Source organism: Mobula hypostoma, chromosome 2 (genome assembly GCF_963921235.1).
Source record: "Mobula hypostoma chromosome 2, sMobHyp1.1, whole genome shotgun sequence".
Taxonomy (NCBI): Eukaryota; Metazoa; Chordata; class Chondrichthyes; order Myliobatiformes; family Myliobatidae; genus Mobula; species Mobula hypostoma.
The window spans coordinates 47,595,632-47,619,819 of record NC_086098.1 but is presented as its reverse complement, the minus strand read 5'-3'; the positions used below and the strand labels follow the sequence as shown (position 1 = coordinate 47,619,819).

Genomic DNA, 24,188 nt, shown 5'->3' with positions numbered 1-24,188 from the left:
TAAAAAGAAAATTTTAGAAGGACTTCTGATTGATTGGAGGTCCACCCAGTTCCCTTACATCACCACTCTTCCTTCCCCAGCTGAACTCACACTTGCATGGAAGTACTGATTGTCACTACCTAGTATGGAAACACCAATGCCTTTGAATGGAGATGCCTACAAAAGATAGTGGACTCGGCCCAGTACATTACAGGTAAAGTCCTCCGTGCCCCCCCCCAACCATTAAGCACATCAACATGAAATGCTGTTGTGATAAAGCAACATCCATCATCAGAGATCCTTACCACCCAGGCCATGCTCTTTTCTCACTGCTGCCATCAGGCAGAAGGTCCAAGAGCCTCAGGACTCACAGCACCAGGTTCAAGAACAGTTAGTACCCTGCAATCATCAGGGCTCCTGAACAAAAGCGGATAACTGCGCTTAAATGCCCACCCATTAACATGTTCCCACAGCCAATGGTCTCACTTTAAGGAATCTTTATCCTGTTATTTCATGTTCTCTTTTTAAGTGCTATTTATTTTTATTTGCATTTGCCCAGTTTATTGTCTTCTGCACCTGGTTGATCTTTCATTTATCCTGTTATAGTTGCTGTTCTATAGATTTGCTGAGTATGCCCACAGGAAAATGAATCCATGGGTTGCTTGTAGTGACATATATGTACTCTGATAATAAAAATTTACTTTAAACTTTTTAACTTTGACCTATTGCTCTTTCAATCCCATTAAACTTCTCCACATCAATGGTGTTGCTATGGGAACTTTCACGAGGGAGTTGTGTCACCAGTTTTCTCCCTTAATTCAATCAATAAACCAAACTGTTTCATTTTGCTAGATTGATGTTTGTGATAATAATATCATCCTTCATACCTTTTACACTTGGAAATCCTCAGTGGAGCTGAGGGATAACGTATTGTGAAGTGGAGAAATGGTGAATGGATATTGGAGGGAAAAATTGCACGCCACTTGTTATGAATAAACTAATTCTTTTGATGTTAAAATAGGTAAAAACAGCTCATGAAATTTTGACAAAATAAGTGCTTCTTTAATAATTTGGAAGTTTTTTGTGTTTTGTCTTGTTATTTGCGTGACTCTATGTACTTACCTCCTTATGACATCTAATTAGGACTGCTTCTTGAAGGAGTGCCAACCTGTCTCGCCAATTTCTGAGGAAATCTCTGAATGTTCCACATGCTGCTTTGGCACCTAGCTATAAATGTCTGCTCTCGTGCACAAAATTATGTTAAATACTCTGTAGACAATTAGATTTTAGTGATAGGGTGCTTTCATTACAACTTTTTATCCTCAAGTTACTCTGATAATCTGATGTTTAGAAAAGAGTGCAATTTTGGTGAATAATTTATGGATCAAGTGGTAAATGTGATAATGATATGATCAAAACTTCCTTTGAACTTATGGAAGCACAAAGGCTTTAAGGTGATTTAAGTGAATTGCTAAATGAATAAAAGCTACTTTCTTTCAGCTGGGAGCATTTGGAACAAGGAGCTGTAACTTTAAAACTAATGCCAGGACATTGATGTCAAGAAGCATTTCTTCACATTGGCAGATTGTGGAAATCTGGAACTTTTATACTGAAAACAGCTGTGGATGCTTACGTACTATTGCATCAATTAGACACATAAATCAGTCTCTCAGCCTCTCAAGTCTGCTCTGAATACAGGCCACGTCAATCTCATTGTAACCTCAATTCAGCACTTTGCCTTGCCCAAGCAACCTATCACCTTTGTATCCACCACTCTACCCCTGCACCCCCGCCCCCAGCCTTGCTAGTCAATATCTCACTGCCTCTGGCTTTCAATAAAATAAAAGAATAGTCTTCCACTATCCTTTTGAGGGTTTGCGTAGCTTTGTCTTAAATGAGTGACCCCTTATTTTAAAGAGTAATCATTAGTGCTAGATTCTTGCAGTAGAAAATTATAAATTTTAAAGTGCGAACTGGTTATTGGACAAATTTATTGAAATTCACACTCAAATCAGCATGACCCAAATGGACTGACAAACCAAAGTTGAGCTGATGATAGTCAAACAAAAAAAAATGTATTGAATTGAATTGACTTTATTATACATCCTCCATATACATGAGGCGTACATTGCGTCTCCATCTAAATGTGCAATTTATAGTAATTTATAAGAAATAGTATGTACAACAGAACAGTCAATATAACGTAGAAATATGTAATATATAACATAGAAGAAGTTGTCCTGGACACTGTTGGTTCTGGCTTTTACGCTATGGCACTGTTTCCCAGATGGTAGCAGCTGGAACAGTTTGTGGTTGGGGTGGCTCGGGTCCCCAATGATCCTTTGGGCCCTTTTTACACACCTGTCTCTCTAAATGTCCTGAATAGTGGGAAGTTCACATCTACAGATGCGCTGGGCTGCCTACACCACTCTCTACAGAGTCCTGCAATTGAGGAAAGTACAGTTCCCATACCAGGCAGTGATGTAGCAAGTCAAGATGCTCTCATTTGTGCCCCTGTAGAAAGTTCTTATGATTTGGGCGACCCATACCAAACAACTTCAACTGTCTGAGGTGAATGGGGCGGTGTAATGCCTTTTTCATCACACAGCTGGTATGTACAGACCACGTAAGATCCTTGGTGAATTTTATATCGAGGAACTTAAAGTCGTTCACCCTCTCAACCCCAGATCCATTGATGTCTATAGGAGTTAGCCTGTCTCCATTTCTCCTGTAGTCAACAACCAGCTCCTTTATTTTTGTGACATTGAGGGAGAGGTTGTTTTCTTGACACCACTGTGTCAGGGTGATGACTTCCTCTCTGTAGGCCATCTCATTATTATTTGAGATTAGGCCAATCAGTGTAGTGTCGTCAGCAAATTTAATTAGCAGTTTGGACCTGTGGGTAGCAACACAGTCATGGGTATACAGAAAGTAAAGGAGGGGGCTTAGGACACAGCCCTGAGGGGCACGTGTGTTGAGGGGCAGAGGTGAGGGTGCCCACTCTTACCACCTGCCGGCGATGTGACAGGAAGTCCAGGATCCTGCTGCACAAAGCAAGGTGAAGGCCGAGGTCTCTGAGCTTCTTGTTAAGCCTGGAGGGAATTATGATGTTGAATGTTAAAATGTAGTCCAAGAACAGCATTCTCACATAAGCATCCCTCTTCTCCAGATGTGTAAGGACAGTAGTAGAGCAGCGGCTATTTGCATCACCTGTTGATTGGTTGTGTCAGTAGGTGAATTGTAAGGGGTCCGGTGTGGGTGGCAGCAAGCTGTAGATGTAATCCTTGACCAGCCTCTCAGAGCATTTGCTTATTATTGAGGTGAGTGTGGCAGGATGCCAGTCGTTCAGACATGTTGCCTTGGTCTTTTTAGGTATAGGAACAATGGTGGATGTTTTGAAACTGGAGGGCACACTACACTGAGAGAGGGAGAGTTAGTCCTGACGAAGGGTCTCGGCCTGAAACGTCGACTGCGCCTCTTCCTATAGATGCTGCTTGGCCTGCTGCGTTCACCAGCAACTTTGATGTATGTTGCTTAAAAATGTGGGCTTTGTTTCTTGTCCCACAGATGTGGCATTATCTACTGAGTATGTTCAACATTTTCACCTTTTTGTGTGTATTATACTTCCAGCATCTGGTGATTTTTTTTAAATTTTCTAAAATTGCAGTGTACTGTATTTATGTTCTATCTAAAAATATATATTGTTTGGTTACAGACTACCTCCACCCCCTCCTCTGGTTTCACCTGTCACATACTATCTTGTACTTCTCCCTCCCCTCCCCACACCTTCTTACTCTGACTTCTCCTTCTTTCTAGTTCTGATGAAGGGTCTTAGCCTGAAACGTTGATTACTCTTTTCCATAGATGCTGCCTGGCCTGCTGAGTTCCTCCAGCACTTTGTGTGTGTTGCTTTGGGTTTCCAGCATCTGCAGAGTTTTTCGTGTTTGTGATATGTTTTGGTTAGATGGAGCATAAATTAAAAATATGTTGCAGTTGCCCCTGTATAGACCAGGGCTGGAATATTCTACGTATTCTGGGGCAGATTTTTCACATTGCATAATTTGTTGAAGCACCTGTGTATTGTGGCATAATACCGTCCTTATCAAGTTTCAATTCCATCGCTATTCTAATGCAAAGACATGATAATCTCATTAGTTTCAAAGCAGGAAATTTCATATCATTCTCTCTGCATTGTCATTGTGAAGGTCGGTTTGCTAATCCAAATTTAGGGATAACACCTAATTGGGAGACGTAGTCAGCTGAGGGAAAGAGCAACTGTTGGTGAGTTGTGAATAAGATTGGAGTGAGAAAGTGCACATTGATCATTTCATGTTGTGAGGTTAAATGTTTGGGGAAGGAAAGCATTTGAATTATCATGTCTAATAATTGTTAACAACTTGAGTGCAGAAACACAAGACAATGAATGTGGTCTATACACCCGCATTGAGCTCTTGGTCAGACTTGCCCAGAGTAATGTGCCCCATTGCATTTGAGGAAAGATGAACTGACCTTGCAGGAATGTAATAGAGATTCAGCAGAACAATATCTGGGCCTGTGGTGTAGAATTTAAAGGAGACACAAACATTGGAATCTGGGGCAACAAACGAAGTGCTGGAGGAACATGGCAGTTCAAACAGAATTTATGGGAGAAAAGAAAATGGCAGCATTATGGTTGAAAGCCTTCATCAGGACTCTTTGAAAGGACTTGGTTTATATGGGTGGAATGTCTTTTTTTTTGTATTTTAAATTAATAGAAGGATATAACAGAGTAGATGCATTGAAGTTCATCTTGGGCATCTAAAAATATTGATCTAGGCCAAGTAGAAGTAGACAGAAACAATTTTTTCCATGCTCGGGATAGCTAAAATATCGAGTTTCATTCCCTGCACCCCACTCGTCCCTCAGAATCGAGGATGGCAAGTGAAGTTAAAAATTTCAAAGAGGAATTGATCTTTTTATCAATCAGTCATGAAGTTGATGTGTTGCATGGAATTGGAGAGATGGGATACAAATATTTAATTCTGTAGCTGGTTTGAGGAGCTACATGGCTTGCAGTTAAGATGATGTACAGAAATGAATGAATGCTAATGCTGAGTGTAATGATGGTAATGTGTTGTGGAGGAGTGATTGTGAATTGAAATTACTCAACAGTATGTTCCCATTGGATTTCTTTTCCAAGTAGGATTAAAAAATTTAAAATTCACTTCTCCAGATTCTTTACCAGCCGACTGATGATGGAACTTAAACCACTTATCCCCCAGCTTGTATTTAGGTTCATTCATTCTGAACCTTATTGTAGAATTCTGAGCCAGCCCAGTCCATAAAAGTGCCGGTGATCTGAACAATCTGTGTGAATTAGAAGTTACTTTACACTGGTATGCTACCAAAGTTGTTAAGATGTGTTTTGCCCTGGATGTACAGTGGCTGGTTTGCTGCCTTTCGAGCAGAAATGTGGAAAATAATGTTATTTATTGGCCAACTAAAATAAATTCACTTCACAACTTTTATCAAAAATTAGCTGTGTTTTTCAGGTTCATGATTGATCAATTAATATTTCAAAGTAGATTTTTAAAAATCCTGTTTGTGCTTCTGCAATGCAACCGCAACTGGTTCCACATGAAAAGATCCAAGGAATTTTGGGTTATTTTGATAATGGTGCAATAGAGGCCAACATCTCCTATTCTGGCAAAAAAAAACCCAAAATGAATTATCAGGAATTGCCTACGTTGTTTAGCTTCCTTCTTCTCTCAATGCTGAGGGTCAGTTGCTGTTCCTATATATGGGGTAAGAGCAGCATGTCTGGTGATATCCCAGTGTTTTATAATCGTCATAATTAACAAAAAGTTGTCTACCAAACACAGCCTTATGTATAGAACAGATAATGTATTGTGACAGTTAATTGCTTAAATGCAGATTATTTGAAAAGTAAGATACTAACTTTAAACTTCCTCTTTTCTTCTAGGTATCAAAGAAATACAGTGACATTGATGAGTTGTGTCAGAAGCTGAGCACCCAGTACCCAAAGGCAAAAATACCTTCCATGCCTAGGAAAGTTTTATTTGTAGCAGAGACTGACATAAAAGAAAGAAGAGTTGTTTTTGATGAAATCTTCAGAAGTATTGCCAAGGACACAGTGTTAGCATCAAGTCCTGAGTTGTTGGAGTTTTTAGGTAACTCTTTGAAATATGGAAGGAAATTGTTGAAGGTTTGGGAGGAAATTCTTCTATTGGCATACATTGCCATTGGGGAACATAATACCAGGCTTTTTTTGGTATGCTTATATATTTTCCATATGACATCAAGATCTTTTGAACAAGTTTTTGAGATGCCTTTCAAAATACTGAAAGTAGGGTATCAGAAATAAAAAAAAATAGCTATTTCATTTCATTTTATGAAGATGAAACTCTCAGTTTAAACTAATAAAATGCAGCTGTACATTACACTATAATTAAAAAGTCATCTAACTCTCATGGAAGTTTTTCAAGTCTTTTCAATTTATTTTGCTGTAGTTTTGGGGGGAAAGCAGTTATTTAGAGGAGTATAAGATGATCATGTGGATAGTCAGAGACTTTTTCCCAGGGCTGAAATGGCTGCCACAAGAGGGCACAGGTTTAAGGTGCTTGGGAGTATGTCAGGGGTAAATTTTTTACGCAGAGAGTGGTGAGTGCATGGAATGGGCTGCCAGCAGTTGTGGTGGAGGTGGATACGATAGGATCTTTTAAGAGACTTTTGGATGGGTACATGGAGCTTGGAAAAATAGAGGGCTATGGGTAAGCCGAGTAATTTCTAAGGTAGGGACATGTTCGGTGCAACTTTGTGGGCCGGAGGGCCTGTATTATGCTGTAGGTTTTCTATGTTCTATTTTTTTCAGAGAGTCTGGTAACAGGCTTGCTGTCTGATAGCAGAGGTAGATAATGACTTTGGACTATCCAGAGATTTTGCTGTTAGGTGCAGTAGAGAAATGGGCAACTGGACCGAGACAAAATCCATTGAGTCCAGCAGTCACATTAGAAGGTAAATCTACAGTCACTGCTTGGAGCCAGATGTGTAAAAAGTGCAATTTTTGAGATTGTGTCTGGCTTCTAAGCCATGCAGGTTAAACAGTTTGGGGAGAAATGGGTTCACACAGGGTTCCTCTTTAAACTTTTTTTTTCTTGCTCTTTCTATATTGTGTATTGTAGTTTACTTATAAGGTATTTATAGTTTCAAGATACCATTTTTAAAAAATTTCTAAGTAAAATAAGACCATTGCCCTCTTACTAGTGGCATTTAGTTTTCCTATTGTAACAAGAGTAACTGCCAATTTTTTTTCATATAATAGGAGGAAAAACTAAAGAGCTTGGTGATCTAAAATACAAAACTGGAAGTGCTGCTGATGATTTGAAAGATGATGATGGTGACTCAGGGGATTTCTTCGGTCAAGAAACTTCTAAAGACACCGAGATTTTAAGAGAATCAAAAACAATTCTGCCAAGTATAGAGAAATGTGAAGAAATATCTGATCCTCTGGGTGTTACTCGGTAAGGTGATATCTTTCAAACAAGAAGTAATTTAAAGCATCACACAGGGAGAGATTCCTGCAACACACATCAAAGTTGCTGGTGAATGCAGCAGGCCAGACAGCATCTCTAGGAAGGGGTACAGTCGACGTTTCAGGCCGAGACCCTTGGTCAGGACTAACTGAAAGAAGAGCTAGTAAGAGATTTGAAAGTGGGAGGGGGAGATCCAAAATGATAGGAGAAGACAGAAGACAGGGAGAGATTCCTGCTGAGAATGGGATGGGGAGGTAAAGATGTGTTTGGTGGTTGGATCCTTTTGGAGGTGGTGGAAGATGTAGAGAATGATGTGTTGGATGCAGAGAATGTCCTGGAAAGTAATGCCTCATCCTGAGAACAGATCTGGCAGAGACAAAGGAACTGAGCTTTTTACAAGAGACAGGGTGGGAAGAGGTACTGTCAAGATAGCAGGGGAATTGGTAGGTTTATAAAAGATGTCGGTAGACGGTTTGGCTTCAGAGATGGACCCAGAGAAATCGAGAAAGAGGAGAGCGATGACAGAAATAGACCAAGTCAATTTATGGATAGGGTGGAAGTTGCCCTTAAATCCACTTGGTGCATTTCTGACGCTTCTGTTGTACCTGGTGCTCCCGCTGCAGCTTCCTCTACATTGGTGAGACCACTTCTTTGAGCACTTTAGCTCCAAATGCCTAAAGTGGAACTTCCCAGTGGCCAAACATTTTAATTCAGATTCGCATTCCTGTTCCAGCATGTCGGTCCATGGCCTCCTCTTGTGCTATGATTAGGCCACACTCAGGGTGGAGGAGCAACACATTGTATTCCATCTGGGTAGCCTCTAACCTGATGACATGAATATCAATCTCTCCTTCCAGTGAAGAACTTTTTCCTCTCCCTCCCTTCTTCTATTCCTCACTCTGGCCTCTTACCGTTTCTCACCTGCCTATTATCTCCCCCCGTTCCTCCCCTCATTCCCTTTCTCCCATAGTCCACTCTCCTCTTCTATCGGATTCCTTCATCTCCAGTCCTTTACCTTTCCCACCCATCTGGCTTCACCTATTACTTTCTAGCTCTCCTCCTTCACCTTCCCCCAGCTTTTTATTCTGACATCTTCCCCCTTCACTTCCAGTTTTGAAGAAGGGTCTTGGCTTGAAACATTGACTATTTGTTCATTTTCATAGATGCTGCCTGACTTGCTGAGTTCCTCCAGCATTTTGTGCATGTTGCTTTGGACTTCTGGCATCTGCAGACTTTCTTGTGTTTAAGAAGTGATTTAGTCTACTTTGTTTTAGTAAGTTTCAGTGAAATGTTTGAATGAAGGGGATTATTGTGTCTTGAATGTTGATGATGTGCTATTTCAGTTATTGCAGTTTCATGATCATGAAATAGAGGTTCTCCAACTAGATTTATGTAGTTTTCCTGTCGTCCGAAATAATCCTTCAATATTAGCAGGTAAATTAAAATCTAATGGTATATTTGCTACAGCACCAAATTTAAGATCCTTTCTTCTCTTCCGTAGCACGTAAATGAGACATTAGTCCTATTAAAACCACTCCCTTTACTGCATTATGTTGGCATTTTCTTGCTAAATTCTGATGTGCTACAGTGGAAATACTGTATGCTCTCTCTAACTTCAGAAGATGGTAACCATGATAATTTGCACTGTCTGAAACTTCTTAATTTAGTAAAATGTTCTGAGTTCAGTTACAGGAACATGGTCAAACAAAACTGAAAATCTAGAAAGAAGTTGCTTCTGGGGGAAAAAAAACTTGCCCCAAGTATAACTTTGTGGCTATAAATGGTTTTGTAAGGTGCATAGATGTTTTTAGGTTTACATAATATTCTCTGTAGTGGATGGAGCATTATCTATGGGTATTAGCTGGAGTGCTGGTCTTCAGTTCTGTAGTCACGATGTTGTCTGGTTTCATAATCTTTGCTGTGTCCTGTGGTCTCATTTCCTATCATCATACGGAGTCAAGCAAATTGGCTGCAGACTGGTTTTTATGATGATGGAGATCTTAAGCGGAAGCTGAGACTGATCATCTATATGGTACTTCTGGCTGAAGGTGTTTATAAATGCTTCAGTCCTTGGGACTCTCATGCTGGACCTATATCATTGAGGGTGGAGATGTTCATTGAGTTGGCATATCCTGAGGCTGTCTTAATTGTCCTCCATGATTCACCACTCGATCTGGTTGGACTGTGGAGATTTGATATGTTCCACTGATTGTGGCATTTCTTAGCTTTATGCACTACATCTGTTTTTACTGCTTCTGAATTGTAATGTCCTCGTAATTTTCAGATATCCCTGGCACTGCTCCATTGACTTTAAATCTACCTGCATTTGTATTTGCCCCCTTATTTTTCTACTTATTATGATATGTACTTCAGGTAAATCCTCTTGCACTCCTCTATTATGTACTATCCAAACTTTCCAATTGTTAACATTATTATGGCATCCCATGTATTCAAATAGTGATGCCCCTCCATTTCCATCCTCAAATGTTTAGAGCCACAAACGATTGTAGATATTGAATCTGGAGCAACAAACAATTTGCTGAAGAATTCATTAGTCAAGTAGCATCTGTGGGAGAAAAGGAATTGTCGATGTTTTGGGTCAAAACCTTTTCCTCCCTCAGATGCCACTCATCCTGCTCAGTTCTTTCAGCAGATGTCTGTTCCCCCAGAATCTTAAATGTTTCACCTCTCACTCTTCAAAACTCCAGCAGCTACAAGCCCCACCTGTCTACCCTTTCCTTGTTAGGCAGTTGGCCATTTTCAGCTGTTAGTCTAGCAAACAGGCTCTAAATGCTCTAGGAAAAGACCCATTTATCCCTTTACTGTTTCCTGCTCATCAGCTAATTTTACCTCCTTCACCATGATATTTTAGTTACATTATAGCCTTTAATGTGGTATCTTATGAAATTCCTTTTTTAAGCTTTAATTCAATATGTTCAGTGGTTTCATTGCACATTTCACTGCATCAAAGAAGTTCAGTAAATAGACCCTTTGCTCATCCTTGTATTTATTAGGTGTTCCTTCATCTTTTTGCATCTTCCTCAATATACTTCCTTACAATTCACTGGATTATTCCATTTGCTGTTTCTCAACTGACCAGAGCATCTATACCTTTTGGCGATGCAAAGCTTTCCCCTTGCATTCAACTGCAAAACATTAATACCAGATACTGCAGACATCCCACCTGTCCCGGAAGTTCCGGGAGTCTCCTGCATATTATTAGCAGCTCCCCGATGCCCACAAATTATATACAATATCCCGGAAATGAGAGGGAGAGGGAGAGGGGGAGCGAGAGCGGGAGTGGGAGCGAGAGCGAGCATCCTGATTGGTCTCTTTGATAGGTCTACTTAGCACAGTTTTCTCTGTGGGCAGGCTTTACAGTCGACCTCTGTCTCTCCGTCAGTTCAGTTCCATGTCCTGCACCGCCATGGCAAAGTGTTTCAAAAAAAGAAAATATAAAACGTACGTCACCCCAGACTACACTAAAGTGTACACCTGCCTAATAGGGGTCAAAAATAATGACAGTTTTGCTCACTGCACTGTTTGCAACGGTGACTTTTCTATTGCCCACAGTGGGTTAGGACTGTAAAAGACATGTTGAGGTGAGTTTAACATGTGTCATTTGTTCATTAGCATAGCTAACATCATTTAAACTAGCTGGCTAGCTGCTAAGGTGCTACTCTATTGATGTCGTACGTGATGAGGTCAAACTCCCTGTAGACGTGCTTAAAGTTGTAATAGAATTTAAAAAACGACTCCATGATAATATGTCAGTACATACTGTATTTTAATGTCACATTTTCTGCATATACCCAGTTTACAGATTGGTTTACAGATTAGACAAAAATCACTAAACAAAGTATTACATAAGACAGTGTAATAAGGATACACCTTATGCTTTTATTTCTTTTAGGGACCAAAAGAAATAGAAAAGCTATTTGCATTAGCATTGTGATTGCCAACAAAATACTCAACAAGGAAATGTGTGTGTGTGTGTGTGTGTGTGTGTGTGTGTGTGTGTGTGTGTGTGTGTGTGTGTGTGTGTATAAATAGTTTCAATATGTGTCAAATAAATTGTTGTGTTCTTTCATAATCAAAGGTCCCGTATACATGCGCCCTTGGAGGTCAATTGGGGAGGTTGGGATATGGAGTTGCGGGAGGCGGGGGTGCTGCCTCTCTGAAATGGTGGTGCTATCTCCCTGAAATGAGTTTTTGCAGGATGAGATGTCTGGATACTGAGCCATGTGTAAATGCATGAATCACCCATCAATCATTGTCCTGTGCTTTCTGTTACCATTAATTTTAATACTATTTGCCATACTCCCTTGAATTTCTTGGAGTTGTTCCTTGTTGAATAGTCTGCCACATGGAAGTTTATCAAAATCCTTGCTTAAAATCCGTGTCAACTACATCAAGTACACTGCTTATCAATGCTAATGATCTGCTCAAAACGTTCAATTTGTTGGTCAGGTGAAATGTTCCCTTGACTAATCAGTGCTCTATGTCTATATTTTATCTGTGCCTTCACAATTTCTTCCCTTACTTTCTGGGACAGAGCTTGTTTGGTCCTAGCTATTTATCCATTTTCAATAATGTTCAATCCCTAAAGACTTATGGAGATTTTGCCCAATCTTTCAGGCTCTTCTTTAAGTGCAATGTTGCCATCACCCCCCTCTTTTGTGAAGTAGCAATCATTAAAGAACCACATCTTTTGACTCACCTGCATATTTCCTTCTGCCCAACTGTTCCCTTCTTTGTTCTTGTTCTTTTTATGCAGTCATAAAAACACCTTTGTATTTTTCATTGTTCTTGCCAGTATATTTTTAGACCTCCTCTTTGCCAGCTTAATTTTTAATTTTAATTTTACCTCCATGCTTTCTTTGCATTTATAGGCTTTCTGCATTATTAAATGGTTGGTATCTGATGAAAGCTTCTATTTTTTGCCTTGACTGTCATGCAGCTTGTCGTATAGTGCTCAAGGCTTGACAGTGTGGCCATTTTTAATGATTGTCTGCATCAATTACAAGATAAATCTACTCCTTGTGCTTGAGGCTAGGGATGTGGAGAGTGGAGTGTAGTTAATAAATTGTATTCCTGACTTGTAAAGAGATGGGAGCTAAACAGTGTAGAAAGATTTGGCCTCCAGATAACTGTAACTATTTCATTGTTGTTCAAGAAACTGAAAAAAAGATTCAGATCTGATATAATTTACCCTGACAGTTTAATTGATAGTAATGTGATATTTACATGAATAGGGTCCTAGATTGCTGTTTTTCCTTCCACTGGGCTTGAATTATCTTTCGTCCAGTTTGTCATTGCACCATAAAATTCAACAGCCCAGATAGCCTATAGTCAGCACATTCATTATGCATTATGAAAGGTGTTGAGTTTAGTTACACACAAATCTTTTCACCAAAAATCCTACAGAATTAATCCTTCAAGTATATGCCCAAATGCCTTTTGAAAAGTTGCCATGGAATCAGATTCCAGCAGCCTTTCATGCAGTGCTTAGCATCCATTTGTATGAGGAGGTTTCTTTTCACTTCTCTTGTTCTTTGTTTAAAAGGCTACATGGCTACTGCTGTTCTCATTTCTTATTTACATCTATCACCTCTCGTGAAATGTCCACCCATTTATCAGGGGAAATAAACCAAGAAGAGAGAGAATCTCTTTACCCTGAACTTTTGAGTAGAACTGTTCTAGTTTCTCAAACTGCTTCATCCTGATTGTTAACTTTTTAAGCCTGCCCTTTACCCACTGGAGGACCCAGAGGTCTCCCGTAAGATCTGTTGTGCTTATTGTTCACAACACACCAACTGTGTCCCAACCAGTGAAAATATAGACATCAAAAATCTCCAGGTATTGAAAATCTAAAATGACCAACAGAAAATATTGAAACCACTTAATAGTTCAGGTAGCATCTATGGAGAAGAAAGTGTTAACATTTCAGGTCAATGATCTTTCATCAGAATGTAATAATTAAAGTAAGCTTTAGCAATTTCTTTATTTCAGTGCTTCAGTTTCAAATGTATGAATTTCCCGAGGTATACAGGTCTAAGTGACCATAGATGTATGTTTTATGTTTCAGAGTATTCTAAGTATAGGTTACATTATTGCTTCTTTTGTGAAGGTATGCCATCCTGAACTGCTGAAAGCAACAATTTGTGGTAAAATATATTGAAGCCAAGAAAATCAACAGCCACTGCAATAATGTTGCAAAATCATACAGTTAAACAGAACTGACACTGGCTTGTATTTCAGTTGGTCACGATTGCTTTAAGAAGCAAAAGACACGTTTGTTAAGTAGCATATAACACGTATGTCTAAAACAACTAGATAACTGGCTTGTTGCAAGCTGTGCTGATTAACGCTTATGTTAGACAAGTGATAAGCCTGTTTTGGGATGGCATCGTTTAAAGGGTAGATGTAAGGAAGCTTGAAGATTGGCCAAAATTTGGTGGCTATAATGAATCAGTTGCAAAGAGCCAACAGCAGTTGCCAAAGCTTAAAGGTATTTGCAGCTCTTTTCAATTGCACATGGAGGTCTGGATCACTATTTCCTGTTACCTCTACCCTGGCAGATGATGCCTCTCTCAGTAAGGTCCACAGTACAGACTTTTTCCCAGAGGTTCACAGCTCTCAGACCAGTACAAAGCTTCCCCCATTGCAATGGTCTCACTGCCAGAAAACAGCAGGTGAAAGTCCATCAACAGGCTAACCTGCAGCGTGAATGTTTGGCAAATTCAGGACACTAACCAGGTTGATTCCAGAGATGAGGGGGATTAGACTACCAGGAAAAATTGAGTCGTCTGGGACTGTAGTCACTGGAATTCACAAGGATGAGAGGAAATCTTATAGAGACATATAAAATTATGAAAGGGATAGACAAGATCGAGGCAGGTGAGACTGGAACTAGGGAACATAGACTCAAAATTTGGGGGAGTAAATTTAGGATGGAGATGAGGAGGAACTGCTATTCCCAGAGAGTGGTGCATCTGTGGAATTCTCTGCTCAATGAAGCAGTGGAGGCTACCTTGGTAAATGTATTTAAGACAAGTTTGGATAGATTTTTGCATTGTAGGGGGGAATTTATGTTTATGGGGAAAAGACAGGTAGGTGAAGATGAGTCCATTGCCAGGTCAGCCTTGATCTTATTGAATGACGGAGCAGGCTCGATGGGCCAGATGGCCTACTCCTGCTCCTATTTCTTGTGTTCTTATGTTTATTATGTCCACCTATATTAAAAGGAAAAAAATATATACCTATTTAAAGAAGTGGCAAAACATACATGCTTAACATCGACAGACAGTGTTTACTCCAACATCATTAAAAGAAGAAGAGTAATTTGTCTCTTCCCCGGGCATATAATTTCGGTGGCCCACTGTTCTTGTTCCAGGTTAACAGTGTGTGGATTTCTCGCCCGAGGTCTGTGCTGCCATATTGGGCCCTTGACTTGGCCTCCTGAGAATAGTGAACTGCTCTGCTGAGATGAAGCTACACTCCAGTCTCCCCCCTGGGTAATTTATGGGCATATCTGCTGGCAGCGCCATGTTGATCTCAGTAGAAAATTGACTGTCCTGCGTATCGTGAAAGTAGTTGTTTGGATGCTGACGATGTATGCAATATTTCATTTTATAATCTGTTGTTTTGTGTGAGGAATCCTTATTCTATCAAAGGCTGAAACGTGGCTCTAACTAATCAACTAGTGACTGTAGTGCTGGGAGCTTACAGATGATAAGCATGGTTGTTTGGGAGTTTAAGATGATGTGTCTCATAATATTTGAACTGAACTAATCCTCTGAGGTTGGAGTAATTCAGAGAATTGGTTAAAGAGCTGGCTGTTTCCAAGACTTATTGCTAAATTCTTGCCATTTATCTCTTGGTAACATAGCATGGAAATGTTTCCAATTTGTAGCCTCTTTGAAGTGAACAGCAAGTGAGTAGTCCCCAACCACCGGGCTGCGGACCTGTACTGGGCCGCAAAACATGCGCTACTGGGCCGCGAGGAAACGATCTGATTTGGCGATAGGAGTCAGCTGCACCTTTCCTCATTCCCTGTCACGCCCACTGTTGAGCCATTACGCATGTGAGGTCATTACCCGCGCGTCATCCATGTCAGCCGGGAAGGAGATCAACTCCTCGAGCTTGCAAATGATGGCGGGCTGAAAAGTATTGTTTGACATAACAACTCTGCTGGCATTCCGGATCAAAGTCAAGGCTAAATATCCTGAGATAGCCACGAAAGCACTGAAAACGTTGCTTCCATTTCCAACATCATATTGCTGTGAAGCAGAGTTTTCTGCGATGAATGCAATGAAAACTAAATTGTGGAATATACTGGACAAAGGAACCCCCTGAGAATATCGCTGTCTCCTGTTACCCCTCGATAGGACCATCTTGTTGCAGGGAAACAAGCCCAGAGCTCCCACTGATTCAGCGATATTGGTGTGTTGCAATGATTTTATATGTTTATATGGGGAAAATATGTGCTGTGTGTTTAATATCCAAACATTACTTAAAATGTTATGATGCTATTGACTTGTATAACCATATAACAATTACAGCATGGAAACAGGCCATCTCGGCCCTTCTAGTCTGTGCCGAACGCTACTCTCACCTAGTCCCACCGACCTGCACTCAGCCCATAACCCTCCATTCCTTTCCTGTCCATATAGCTATCCAATTTTTCTTTAAATGATAATATCAAAGCTGCCTCTACCACTTCTACTGGAAGTTTTTTCAACACTTACTTCAAGCTCCCCTGTCCTCCCCGATAATTGACTTATCACTATATTCATGCGAGGAAAATATGTGCTGTGTGTTTAATATTAAATTAGTTAGATAAACCCTTTTAGAAACAAAATTGAGTGTATTAGCCACTTATCACTTATATTCCGGTCGTGATTAACACCCCCCCCCCGAACAGAATCGCCAAAAACGATTTGTAGGAAAAAAATCGGCACGTACACGCATGCGCAAGTCACGCATGCACACTGGTGCCCGCGCAAGGCTTCATGGTCATTGTAGTCTCTCGGGATAAACACAACGTATTTAACTGCTACTCTTGTCCGTTGGCATTCCCCCCCCCCCCCACTGCCACGGGGTCGGCCGATCCGCAAGAATATTGTCAATAATAAACCGGACAGCAGTGCAAAAATGGTTGGGGACCCCTGCTCTAGGTGAATCACATTTTATGCAATTGAGCTGTGCCATTTCAGCCATACTTCAACACTTAAATCTTTGCTGCTTTCAATCTCTGCTCTGGGGTAAGAGGGACGGGCCCCATAAGGAAAGTGTTTATTGTTCACATTTGATGTCCCTCTGGATGCCCCCCTAACTTGCTTGGTAGTCTATTGTGCTGGCTTAACATGGATATCTAGCTGCTAACTGGAATAGTACCACTGCAGAATAGCCTCACTGAAGTTGCTCTGCATTTGAAAGCAAACAAAGAATATTGATTTGATTGTCATTACACCATGACAGATTAAGAAATGGGAAAATGTACTGCCTAACAACAATCTTTTAAACAATCTACTGTATTACCTTTTCAATTGAACTGGGTCACTGATAGCTTGTTTTAATAGCAATAATGTCTGGAAATAAATTGATGGCTTGCGACTAGCCAGACTTAGTTTTCTAATTCCTTTCAAAATACTTAAAGTTTAATTTTCAGTGTCTGGATTTTCCTTCATAAAATTGCACTTGTGATTTTTGCAGAACTGGAGTGCTATAATCCCTGGATGCTAATTTGAATGTAAATGTATGTTCCCAATGGACAGTGGGAGTTTAAATCTACTTAAAATTTGCTGTGTTGTAAAGATTATGAAGTGTCTGCATACTGTTGGGGGTTTATTAGGTCAATGCAAATTCTCTAAAATTGGTCCTGGCTTATTTTCTAGGGAGGAATAAAATCAGATTAAGATTTAACCTATCAATCACTTACATGTGAGTTTACAGTTTCATTTTATAACAACTGAACCTTGATCCCATGTGCAACCACATCAGCTTCTGGTTCTTTGCTCGTTGTTTAAAAAACCTCAACACAGGCTGATTTTAGTCCTAAAAATTGTTGTTAAATAGTTAAAACTCTGAAACTGGTGTTTGTGCAAGCGTTAATGGTATTCCAAACTTTGGTATGGTTTTGCATGCAAAATGCGAGAAGGTCTTTGTAGAATTGCCAGTTATTTACAGTAATTTCTGGCCAATCTGTCATGCTTTAATAGATTTTCTGTAAATTTTCTCTCTACAAAGGCCAGATGTCTAATCCCTGTCCTTAAAGTGGAGTCACTGAATGAGTGTCTTCAGATAGATCCATACAAAATATTGTGACAGTGTGGCGACCCACTTTCTGGCACACATGAACCGGCTCCCAACAGCGCGCGCAGGCAGAGGGCCGGCCCTAAAAAGGGCGCCAGGCCATCTTCACCAGCAGGGGGAAAATCCCGCGCGCAGAAAGGGTCTGGGAATATGCATTCCCCACAGCAATCCCGCCCAGGGAGGGCGGGAACGGGAAGGCTTTAAAGCGGGCCGCGAAGTTTGAATAAATCTCTTTCATCGCAACTCTAACTCACCGACTCCATGTGGTTATCCTAGCGCTGTGTGTAGCACACCGCTACAATTGGTGACCCCGACGGCCCAAACGATATTTGGACCAGAGATGACCGACGCTGCATCTGTTCATGCAGTTTTGTTAAAACTGCCAAGCTTCTGTACGCTGCGACCCCAATTATGGTTCGAACAAGCAGAAGCACAATTCCACATTCGGCAGATAACCTCGAAGTCCACTCGCTACTACTACGTGCTGAGCTCACTCGACCAGGAGACTGCTGCACAAGTTGAGGAGTTTATACAGTCGCCCCCGGAGGACGGCAAATACACAGCATTCAAAGCCCTGCTCAGAAGGACTTTCGGACTCTCACGGCGCGAACGAGCACGCCGCTTAATGCACCTGGATGGTTTGGGAGACAGGCCGCCGTCAGCATTAATGAACGAGATGCTGGCCCTGGCTGAAGGACACAAACCCTGCCTCATGTTTGAGCAGGCGTTCCTAGAGCAACTGCCTGAGGACATATGCCTGCTGCTGTCCGATGCAGATTTCAGCAACCCCCGGGAGGTGGCGGCCATCAGGACAGCCTCCTGTACATCTGGGACAAGCAGTCGGGACGCCGCTTTTTAGTCAACACCGGAGCGGAGATCAGCGTCTTACCTCCAACGAGTTACGAAACCCGCAACAGAGAACCGGGACCCACCCTGAGAGCCGCTAATGGCAGCACAATACAAACCTACGGCACCCGCACCGTGCGGCTACAGTTCAGCTCCAACCGGTTCACGTGGGACTTCACACTGGCCACCGTGGCCCAACCACTGCTGGGGGCAGATTTTCTACGAGCCCACAGCCTGCTGGTCGACCTGCAAGGGAAGCGATTAGTCCACGCCAAGACTTTTCAAACGTTCTCCCTGGGTGAAGCACAGTTGCCAGCCCCACACCTGGACTCCATCTTGCTGTCCGACGATGAATTCACCAGGGTCCTGGCGGATTTCCCATCAGTACTGACACCGCAGTTCACAGCAGCCATGCCCAGACACGGAGTACAGCACCACATCCCGACCCAGGGACCACCACTCCACGCCCGTGCTCGAAGGCTTCCCCCGGACAAGCTCCGACTGGCGAAGGAGGAGTTCAAGAAGATGGAGGAATTAGGGATCATACGACGGTCCGACAGCCCATGGGCCTCCCCTCTTCACATGGTGCCCAAGGCAACAGGGGGCTGGAGACCATGCGGTGACTACCGCAGACTGAACGAGGCTACAACGCCAGACTGCTACCCTGTGTCGCAATTTCAAGACTTTGCAGCAAACCTACATGGCGCAAGGATCTTTTCCAAGGTAGACCTCGTCCGGGGATACCATCAAATCCCTGTACATCCGGACGACATCCCCAAAACAGCACTTATCACCCCGTTCGGACTTTTCGAATTCCTCCGAATGCCGTTTGGTCTAAAGAATGCCGCACAGTCTTTCCAGCGGCTAATGGACATGGTGGGACGCGACCTGGACTTTGCATTCATCTATTTGGACAACATCTTGATAGGCAGCAGTAGTCGGCAGGATCATCTGTCCCACCTCCGCCAGCTCTACTCCCGCCTGAGCGAATTTGGCCTTACAATCAATCCAGCCAAATGCCAGTTCGGACTCGACACCATCGACTTCCTGGGCCACAGGATTACTAAAGACGGGGCAACCCCGCTGCTCGCCAAGGTAGACGCAGTCCGCCACTTCCCCTGACTCAACACAATCAAAGGCTTGCAGGAATTCGTGGGTATGGTGAATTTTTACCACCGTTTCCTCCCCTCAGCAGCCCGAACCATGCGCCCCCTGTTCACCCTGATGTCGGGTAAGGGCAAGGACATTACCTGGGACGAAGAGGCTGCAACTGCTTTCGTTAAAACCAAAGAAGCCTTAGCAAACGCCACGATGCTAGTGCACCCCAGAACGGACGTTCCTACTGCCCTCACGGTGGACGCATCCAACACAGCGGTCGGTGGAGTGCTGGAACAACTCATCGAGGGTCGCTGGCAACCCCTGGCGTTCTTCAGCAAACACCTACGACCACCCGAACTCAAATACAGTGCTTTCGACCGGGAGCTATTGGCACTATACCTGGCAATCCGGCATTTCAGGTACTTCTTAGAAGGTAGGCCCTTCACCGCATTCACAGACCACAAACCGCTTACCTTTGCGTTCACTAAAGTGTCCGACCCCTGGTCGTCCCGCCAGCAGCGACATCTGTCCTACATGTCCGAGTACACGACGGACATCCGGCATGTCTCTGGAAAGAACAACGTCGTGGCAGACGCACTTTCCAGACCTACCATACAGGCCCTGTCCCAGGGGGTGGACTATGCAGTGCTGGCAGAGGCACAGCAGGCAGACACTGAGATCCCCAGTTACAGGACTGCAGTCTCCGGTTTACAGCTTCAAGACCTCCCCGTAGGCCCAGGTGAGAGGACCCTACTATGTGATGTAGCTACCGGCCAACCCCGCCCCGTCGTCCCAGCAGCCTGGCGCCGGCGGGTTTTCGAGTCCATTCACAACTTAGTGCACCCCTCCATCAGGACAACCGTCCAGCTGGTCGCCAACTGGTTCGTGTGGCATGGACTTCGTCAGTGAATGGGCCAAAACGTGCATGCAGTGCCAAACGGCCAAGGTGCAGCGGCACACCAAGGCTCCGCCGCAGCGGTTCGAACCCACCCGCCGGAGGTTCGACCACATTCATGTCGATATCGTGGGGCCCCTGCCAGTGTCGCGAGGAGTGCGGTACCTCCTAACTATGATAGACCGGTTCACCAGATGGCCAGAGGCGGTCCCGCTCACCCACACCACCTCCGAATCCTGTGCCCGAGCACTGATCGCAACCTGGGTAGCTCGCTTTGGGGTACCGGCCCACATTACCTCCGTCAGGGGCGCCCAGTTCACCTCCAGCCTGTGGTCAGCTATGGCCAGCCTTTTAGGAACACAGCTACACCACACAACTGCCTACCACCCAGTCGAATGGACTAGTGGAGCGCTTCCACCGTCACCTGAAATCGGCTCTCATGGCCCGCCTGGAGGGGCCTAACTGGGTGGACGAACTTCCCTGGGTCCTGCTCGGAATCCGCACGGCGCCCAAGGAGGACCTACACATCTCGTTGGCCGAGTTCGTGTACGGCGCGCCCCTGGTCGTCCCAGGAGAGTTCATACCAGCCCCAAGGGGGCAAGAGGAAGAACCCACAGCAGTCCTGGACAGACTACGGGAGAGGCTCGGTAACCTGGCCCCCATACCCACTTCACAGCACGGACAGAGCCCGACCTGCGTACCCAAAGACCTGCAGAACTGTAAGTTTCTTTTTGTACGACGGGGCGGACACCGGGCACCGCTACAGCAGCCCTACGAGGGACCGTTTAAGGTGATCAGGAACAACGGGTCCACGTTCGTGCTGGACATTGGGGGGAGAGAGGAGGTTTTCACGGTGGACCGACTCAAACTGGCCCATGTGGACTTGGCGCAACCGGTCCAGGCTCAGGCACCGCGGCGCAGGGGCAGACCTCCCAAACAGAGGCCGATCCAGACTGTGGACATTGGGGGAGGTATTGCCGATTCTGGGGGGGGGGTGGTTATGTGGCGACCCACTTTCTGGCACACACGAATCGGCTCACAACAGCGTGCGCAGGCAGAGGGCCGGCCCCAAAAAGGGCGCCAGGCCATCTTCACCAGCAGGGGGAAAATCCCGCGCGTAGATAGGGTCTGGGAATATGCATTCCCCACAGCAATCCTGCCCAGGGAGGGCGGGAACGGGAAGGTTTTAAAGCGGGCCGCGAAGTTTGAATAAATCTCTTTCATCGCAACTCTAACTCACCGACTCCGTGTGGTTATTCTAGCGCTGTGTGTAGTACATCGCTACAACAGGTTGTATTTTGACCTGGTAAATGTTATATATCACCATAAGTAAATCTGGAACAAGAAAGAGTTACAATTTCAAACTGGAAACCTCTGTTGGAACAATCATCTAATTTCTGCTATATATATGGCTGTTAGAATTGCTTTGTAGCCAGTTTGAAGATGCAATCCCCACTATTCACGTGAGACTCTTGGGCTTCATTTTTCCCTGTTAGTAGCAATGCAAGGTGGGAGATGTGTCCTTTAGTGTTCACAGTAGGAGGAAAATTGAAGTTTCTGGGACTTCACGGGCAAATGTTATTGAAAATGTGGAATGAAGTTTTTGTTTTCCAAACTGAAGGCATTGTTAGTTCAGGATTTTTTTTTGGATATTCATTTATGGTCTGAATTACTAAGATGCAATAAGTTAGAAACTAGGTAAAATCAATTTTTTGCAAATGATTTCTTAGGTAATTTGGGTTAAATATAAGTCTCTGGAACTTGCCCAAAAGGAAGCTCATTCCCAATCTGTCTATCCCCAGTCATTAGCATTGATGGAAGGTGGCATCAGCTGGGCTGCTCCAGTAATTGCTTACTACGAATCTGCTCACTGGTGCTCATTCTGGGCTTAGCCAGAACCTGTGGGTCCAAACATGGATTAAAGAGCTGAATTCCAGAAGCTAAAGGAGAGTAAATGCTGCTAGTATCAAGATGGCATTTGACCGAGTCTGGTATTTTAAAAAAAACATGGTTAATGGGAGCTAATGAAAAAGTTCTCTACAAGCTGGAAGAAAAGAAAGTAGTTAAGGCATGTGATCATCCTTGTCCTGGTCTATTGACACAGGTGTTCCCTATGCACTGTTCAAAGTCCAACAATCTGCAACTGCATTAACAATGGCCTTTCTCCCATCATAAGTGGAGATGTTCATTGCTGACTGGACAGAGTTCAATTTCACTCACAATCAGGCTGAAATGGAAGCATTTGTGGCCAAATTAGCATTTTGAAGAAAATCTTTCCATTAAGCCAATAAATAATTGATAAAATGAATTTGTTAAGCTGTGATATGGGAGCAACAAAAGACTTTGACACATCTTGTGCAATAAAGAGGAATATAGTCTTGCTTCTAAATTGGTTATGTACTGCCTTAGTGTACATCTGGAGTATTGTAGCTTATACTTAATATTTCATCGTGTATGGATATCATTTGTTACATAATTGGGCTTCATGACAACATTAGCAGTTTGAAGAATATCAATCCACTGAGTACAGATTTATCTTTCATGGACAAAAGCAGTAACTGAATAATGGAAATATTTTTCCAAAGAGATCTTGATAAAGCAAATACAGAAAAACATGCTCTTGTTTTATTTTTCACATTTGAAATCAAGGTGTCTGGGCAGTCATCTAATCCAGCAATTGATCACATCTCATCTGTTTGATCACTCTGTCTGAGTGCTTCATTTATCAACGTAAAAATGATATTGCATATTGAAACTAAATAATATTGCATACTGAACCTAAATATTTTCAGCGCATGATAAAAGGAGACAATTGTGAGGCAATCCCGAAGATTTATTTCTTAGGACTTCCTGAAAGTATTCACATGTGTGAACACTATCTTTATTTTTCCAGTAATGTCACTTGCATACAAGCTTAAGGAGATATACAAGCAATGTTTCAGCATTCCAACTTAGTTGCTCTAAATTGTATGTATGACAAGTCATATTGAAATACACAAAATCCTGGCAATGGTTTTGGGGTTATTTCTGACATAAGAAATAGGAGCAGGAATGGGTCTATTGAGCCGACTCCACCATTCAATAAGATCATGGGCGATGTGCACTCTGCAGCACCTACCTCAGTTTTCCTCATAATCCTTCGTTCCCTACCTGTGTCTTAAATATACTCGATGAGGTAGCCTGTACTACTACTTTTGGGCAGAGAATTCCACAGATTTGCTACTCTCTGGGAAAAGCAGTTCCTCCTCATACCCATCATAAATCTATTCGAACTAATTTTGAGGCTATGTCCTCTAGTTCTGGACTCATCTACCAGTGGAGGCAACCTTCCTGACTCTATGTTGTCTATCGCTTTCATAATTTTTTTAAATGATTCTATAAGATTGCCTCTCATTCTTCTGTATTTCTTTGAGTTAAGTCCCAGGGGACTTGATTTCTCCTCATGGGCTAGCCTCCTCATCTCTGGAATCAACCTGGTGAACCTTCTCAACACCATATCCAAAGCCAGTGAATCTTTTCTT

General features: G+C 42.8%; 1 protein-coding gene across 1 annotated transcript in view; it reads left to right on the top strand.

The window, feature by feature from the left end:
- Positions 1-24,188, top strand: part of hs1bp3 (HCLS1 binding protein 3) — a 123,241-nt gene that overhangs the window by 38,933 nt on the left and 60,120 nt on the right. The window contains exons 3-4 of the mRNA XM_063036660.1: positions 5,942-6,149; positions 7,301-7,499. Coding sequence (XP_062892730.1) covers positions 5,942-6,149; positions 7,301-7,499 — 407 coding nt within the window. The remainder of the gene's footprint in view (positions 1-5,941; positions 6,150-7,300; positions 7,500-24,188) is intronic.